At 51.9% G+C, this 6,494-nt stretch overlaps 1 protein-coding gene across 3 annotated transcripts; it reads right to left on the reverse strand.

Moving 5' to 3' along the window:
- Nucleotides 1-30: 30 nt before the first annotated feature.
- On the reverse strand, nt 31-4,159 carry CDC20 (cell division cycle 20). Of its 3 annotated transcripts, none has more exons than XM_030866738.3 (11): nt 3,992-4,159; nt 3,646-3,834; nt 3,383-3,531; nt 3,200-3,296; nt 2,889-3,017; nt 2,592-2,788; nt 2,378-2,472; nt 2,000-2,228; nt 1,718-1,843; nt 676-793; nt 31-308 (listed from the first exon to the last, which is right to left on the reverse strand). In XM_030866738.3, the coding sequence occupies exons 2-11, from the start codon at nt 3,824-3,826 to the stop codon at nt 130-132; spliced, it is 1,500 nt and encodes a 499-aa protein (XP_030722598.1). In that variant the 5' UTR covers nt 3,827-3,834; nt 3,992-4,159; the 3' UTR covers nt 31-129. The 3 variants fall into 3 exon arrangements, with proteins under 3 accessions (XP_030722598.1, XP_030722607.1, XP_060162612.1); XM_030866747.3 differs by having other exon boundaries at nt 3,962-4,159; XM_060306629.2 differs by lacking the exon at nt 3,646-3,834.
- Nucleotides 4,160-6,494: the final 2,335 nt, after the last annotated feature.

The raw sequence follows: 6,494 nt of genomic DNA on the forward strand, positions 1-6,494 counted from the left end.
AGAGAGGAGCCCCGGGGAAGGCTGCTGGAACAGAGGTCATGCCAGGCGAAGAGGGAGACGTGACTTTATTAGAAAAGTAAAAAAAAAAAAAAACAAAAAAACACGCAAAAAACTGAGCCGAGCTGGTCCTTAACGGATGCCTTGGTGGATGAGGCTGCTTTTGGCTGCGCTGGCCTTCTCCCGCTCCCGCCGCCGGGCAGCGTCCAGCTCAAAGCAGCGCCACAGCCGCAGGGTCTCATCTGCTGCTGCTGATGCCACTGTAGCCCCATCTGGGCTCATGGTCAGACTAAGGACCCGGGCTGTGTGACCTGGGGCATGAGGAGGGAGAAAGTGAGAGCAGTGCAAATGAAGGTAGATGCCTACAGCCTTCCAATTCTGAGAGCTTGTTTAGAACAGTCTGAGATAATTAACAATTCACACACTATAAAGTTCATCCTTTTAAAGTGTACAGTTCATTGGTTCCTAGTATATTCAGAGTTGTGCAACCATCACAACAGTAATTCCAGAATGTTTTCATCACTCCATAAAGAAAGTCCTCATTACCCTCTCCCCTCAGCCTCTAGCAACCATTAATCTGTTTTCTCCCTCTCTGCATTTGCCTCTTCTGGACATTTCATATAAATAGTCATACAATACGTGCCCTTTTGTTTCTGGTTTCTGTCACTTAGCACCTACCTTTCAGCTCAGCCACCTTGGCCATGGTTGGGTACTTCCAAATAACCAGCTGGTTCTGGGCAAAGCCATGGCCTGAGATGAGCTCCTTGTAGTGGGGAGACCAGAGGATGGAGCACACCTGTGGAGAGGGAATGGCATGGGCATGACGTACATAGAGCCAACACTACTCAAATCAGAACCAAGTCCACCGTGGTGTTAGCCACCCTACCAGGTGCTACGGACTCAGACTTGAATGACTGTAGTCCTTACAAAAGCCTTTTGAGAGTTATAACTGTTATTCACTTTACAGATCAGGAATCAAGCAGAAGGAAGTTCAGCGAGTTGCTTAAGATCACATGCAAGTTAAGTTAGTAGGAGGCAGAGGCAGAATTTGAACCTGAGCCCAAGGTTAGAATGAAGGCTGCATGTGCTGGGCAAGGGGGTGGCAAGAGGAAGCTGCAGTGCTTGCAGGGAGACACACCAGCAAGGGCCTCAAATATCATTCTGAAGCATTTGGATTATATACTGTAGGTGATAGGGAGCCCTTGCAGGGTTTAAAGAGGACAGAAACAGACCACCCAGACCAGTGTAGAGGACAGACTGGAAGAGATATGAAAAGACCAGTGCTGTGAGCCTCCACTGGGGAGAAGGATGAGGCTGAGGGGAGGGGACACGTGTAAATCATATTCTGAGGTAAAACTGAGACGTCTTGGTGACTAGGTGGGGAGGATGAAAGATTCTAGGCTTTTCAGATTTCTGAGTGGTGTCCCTCACAACAACATAGGAGGATGAGGAATGCATTTCAGGGAGCCAAGGAGAAGTGACAAGTTTAATTTGGGACATATTAGGGTGGCGCCACCTATAGCACGTGGCGTTAGAGACAAGCTCTCTGTGGACTGTTGGAAATGTGGGTCTGGAGCTCATGAGTGAGAGCTGAGTTAGAAGTTTGGAAACCATCAGGGTATAGCATCGGTGAAGCCACTGGAGGGGACATGGTTGCCCAGAAGGCTATATAGAATTAAGAACGCATCTGGGAGTGAGAGGCTGGAATAAGGAAGACTACCTGGGAATGGGCATCCACAGCACTCAGACAGGCCCCAGAGCAGACGTTCCAGATACGAATGTGTCGATCACTTGTGCCCCCTCCAGTTGCCAGGACATTGGGCTGCCAGGGACACCAAGCTACAGCCTAGGTGTGATAAAAAGTTGGGGTCAGCAGGTACTAGAGCTAGACACAGAGCTATAGGGCTCACAGATTAACCCAGTCCAATGCCACCATCCCCTGTCCCCAGAGGTTCTGAGTGAGAGTCTGCAGAGGCCCAGCCCAGCCCAGCCCCACTCTCACCTTGACAGCCCCTTGATGCTGGGTGAATGTCTGCAGAGGAACCCAGCCACCTTCTCCAGGAGCACTAGGCCACACGTTGACCAAGTTATCGTTGCCGCCACTGGCTAAATGTCGTCCATCTGGGGCCCAGCGCAGCCCACACACTTCCTGGCTGTGGCCACTCAATGTGGCCACATGGTGTTCTGCTACCCTAACATCATGGTGGTGGATGTGGCCAGAGCGTGAGCCACTGCAGGAGGGAAGAAGGGAATCAGGTCCTATAGCAGTGCCAAACGCCACCAGCAGGCCAGAGCTGCTTCAGTTCAGAGGTGTACAGTCCGGGGAGAGGGGGCCAAAATCATAGACTGATTTTGTAACAGACTAGCAAAAACCACTAACCTGGACAGGATATAGCTATTCCAACAGAGGGAGCCCACTCGGGCAGAATGACTGGTCATGTTTCGAAGCCGTTTCTGCTGTTGCACATCCCATAGCTACAGAGAGAGAAGACCATGAAGATCAGGACTTGGCATTAACATCCTCCTGCTGGGCAAGACCCCTGGGGGTCTTGTTCTGGGGAACAATAGAGCTGCAGCACAGGGACAAGTCTCACCTGCACCTCAGCACTGCTGGTGCCCACAGCCAGGTAGTTGCCCTCTTTGATCCAGGCCACAGAAGATATATAGTCCCCAGGCTGCTCCAATTGGAGCAGCTGCAGGATGTCACCAGAGCTAGCACTCCACAAGTACACACTGTTGTCCAAAGCCACAGCCAGTACATTCCCAGAGCTCCAATCCACAAGGTTCAGGTCTGCCAGAGGGGGAAGGGAAGAGCATGAGCTTTCTAGTTTGCCTAGTCCCTCTCTCTCCCTTTTTCTCCATCCACCGGTCAGGGAGAAGGCTGCACTTACAGTAGTCATTCCGGATTTCAGGGGCGTCCAGGATCCGGTCTGGCAGGGAAGGAATGTAACGGCAGGTCTTCCTGCTGGAGCTGGGCGTGGCCTTCTGGCTATAGAGTACTTTCAGTCTGTTCTGGTAACCTGTAGCAACGCAGTAGGTCTAGACACTGGGAGAATTGACACCTCCCCCTGCCCCTAACCAGGAAGGCCAGAGAAGCACCTTCACTCCCCTCAGTCTTAGGTGGGAAGAGCCATCTCATCTATCCCGAGCCCTCGGGATGGAATGACACCTCCCTCCAAGAGCTGAAAACTTCAGGTCTTACCCTCTGGGGCATTTTGTGGTTTTCCACTGAGCCGAAGGATCTTGGCTTCCTCCACATCAAAACCGTTCAGGTTCAAAGCCCATGCTTTCTGATGTTCCTGGCACGTAAGCGTGGTGGTGAGGTGGTGGTATCATCCAGATTATACAGATCGGTTTTTGCCTTAAGTCCCCCTGGGACACATACCTTCTTGGTGGGCGTCTGACTGTCTTCGGGCTGGTTCTCCTTGCTCAGGAGGAAGCTAGCGACCTCCATCTGGGAAGCACTGCGATGGGGGATATAGCGGTCACCGCCAGGTTTGCTGGGAGTGGTCTGATTCTTGGAGCTCGATTTGCCTGGGGCAGGGAGAGGGAAGTCAGACTGTCACAACAGGCTCCCATGGGAGCAGTCGTGAAGGCTGTTCTCAGCCCTCCCCTCTTCCTGACCGCGTCCCGCCGCACCCTACTGACCGGGAGTTCGGCCCGGGGTCCTGCCGGCACTGTGGGATCGGTTGGCTGCCCGCATAGGCGAGGGGGCCGGCCCCGCGGCTTCCTTCGCCTTGCGCTGCCAGCGCGCAGGGGGTGCATTGGGGATGGGTGTATCCAGCTGCAGCAGCGAGTGCAGGTCACTCTCGAACACGAACTGGGCCATGGGAGTGTCTGGAGGGGGAGGGTTACCCGCTGAGCCCCGGAGGAAGGAAGGCGACCGTGCTCTGGGACAGCCGACCACACAGGGCCACCCCCGGCCGCAGCCCCCCCAGCCCGGCACCCCCGGCCGCGGCCTCACCCCGGTTCGCTCGGCCCAGCCGCCTCTCACCGTCAGCTCAAAGCAGACTCCGATTCCAGACCGGCCTTAGCAGTGCGGATTTACGCTTCTTAAACTCTCCGCTCCGAGCACTCATTGGCTCCTTCAAAACCCAACCGTCGCAACTGTCGCCCTTGCCCATTGGCCTCCACGGCACAGGGGGCGGGTCTTCCGGGGCAAGTCGCAGATCTCACGGGAGTCCAGCAGTGGAGCGGGGTTTGAAGGCTGGGAGAGAGGCAAAGGCAGGTCCTGCGCCACCAGGTGTCGGAAAGCGGGGCTGGGCTGGGCGGGGCGGGGCGCGTCGCGTCGCGTCGCGTCTGGGGGCGGGGCCTGAACTGCGTGCATTCCCCAGTCGCTTCCATTCATTCCTCAGCCTCCCCGCACCCGCCCTTCACGCTTAACTCTGCTTGTGGATCGTGTTTATGATACAAAGTGCAGGACTCGGCGTAATGACCTAAAGCACTTGAGCCTTTTTAGAGGAGGTTACATGCAGTGGCTGGCCGGCCAGCCGGTCCGCGGGCAGGGAGGCGGGGGCAGGAGTTGATTGAGCAGCTTAGAAGCAGAAAGAAGGCGGGAGCGTCCACTGTTAGCTTAGTGCCTGCGGAAACACTGATAGGAAAGAAGGTGCTCATTTGTTTGTTTTTAAAAACTGTTTTGTTTGTTGTTGTTTTACAAACAAGGAAAATGAGGCTGAAAGAGGGGTGAATTCCTTATGGTCAAGAAAAAAGATCAGGATTCAGGATTCAGATCTGCCTATCTGGGAGATAAGATTGGACTGCCCTGCGAGGGAAACAGGGGCTCACCCCCATGGGGCTTTAGAGATGTCAGGAATTTTAGAGATCCGCTAGTCTAATCTGCACATGGTGCACCCTCCGCATCCCAGCAACATACCCATATTTTACAGGTGAAGAAACCGCCGCCCAAGAAAGGATTTGCCCGAGGTCCCATGTTGTTAGGAGTCCAGGCCTGACTCCCATTCAATCCGTGCTCTAATAATGACTTCAGTGAATTGTATGATATGCTTAGAGGTGAAGCAACAATAATAAAAATAATCATGGGTACCATTTACTGGCCATCTGCTAACTGCGGTATTTAAACAGTTTACATACATTACTGCGTTTAATCCTTAACCCCATAAAGCAGATGCTTTATTCCCTTTTTACAAAAAAAGAAACCTGGTCAGGGAAAGGTTTGAAACTTGCCCAAAGGCATACAGGCCATAGTAATTAGTGGAGCCAAACTATCTAACGAACCTCAGCAATCTAACCATATGCTACACTGCCCCAGTGAGAGGCTAGAAAAAATCGCGTTTTCAATCATTAGCCTAAGATCAACTCTGATGATGACAGAGAAAATTTGGGGGCCTTTAACCCAAATGATATTGTTATTATTTTTAATTTTGAAGCATTCATGCTGTCTCTTTCCAATTACTTTGGAAAACAAGGAGTTAGATAACCTGGGGTTGGAAATGGGGAGTCCCTGAACCCCAGAGGACATAGAAAGGTCAGGCTGCTCAGGGCCTTCAGTGTTAAGCTAAGGAATTTGGACTTTATCTGCCAGGCATTGTGAAGTCAGTGAGAGTTTCTGTGCAGGTAAGGGCCAAACAAAACATTTCTGAGGGCAGAACATAGCGAGCAGTTTGCAGCTTCTGGTGTAAGGGTCACTGTAGAGGAAAAGAACAACAGGGTAAATGAGAGTACAACTTCAGGGAATTTGAACATTTAAAAATAAAGGAATGAAAGAAGCCAGTGGAGATTATAAGTGACATGGACCTTGAAGTTGGAGGGATTCTAATATGATACAAAATGGTCAAATAGAGTGATGACAGAAAAGGTCAGAGTTGGCTATTGGGAAACAAATCTTCGGTGACCTTGGAGAGAAAGGGATCAGGTGAGGCGGTGCTTGGGTTCTGTTTGGAAGGGGTTGCAGAAAGAAGGGTGGGGAGAATGTGGAGGCAGCAAGCATGGGCTACTTGTATAAGAAATTTGGGAGTGAAAAAGAGGGTAGTGCATGGGAGCTGGAGGGAATGCCAGCATCAAGATGACTATGCATCTTTGAAGGTGAAGAGCCAGAGGAGATGGAAGAGGGTAGAACAAGCACCTTGCCCAGGAAGAAAGGGGATAGAAAACACAGGCAGCTTTTTCAGTCTAGGGGAGAAAGATCAATTCCTCTTAGGCTGGAGGGAAGGAGAACAAGGCTTTAGAGATAGATAATTAGAGGCTGAGGAGCTGCTTGGATTGGGGAACTCCCACCGGAAGGACCTGAATGTAGGGAAGCAGAGGACATGGAGGGAATAAAATATAGGTGATATTCAGTGGGTGGAACAGACCAGTTGGGTTAAAAATAAAGATAACCCTGTAGGGACTCCCCTGGTGGCTCAGTGGTTAAGAATCCGCCTGCCAATGCAGAGGACACGGGTTTGATCCTTGGTCCGGGAAGATCCCACATGCCCGCAAAGCAACAAAGCCCGTGCGTCACAACTACTGAGCCTGCACTCTAGAGTCCGTGAGCCACA

Source organism: Globicephala melas, chromosome 1 (genome assembly GCF_963455315.2).
Source record: "Globicephala melas chromosome 1, mGloMel1.2, whole genome shotgun sequence".
Lineage (NCBI taxonomy): Eukaryota > Metazoa > Chordata > Mammalia > Artiodactyla > Delphinidae > Globicephala > Globicephala melas.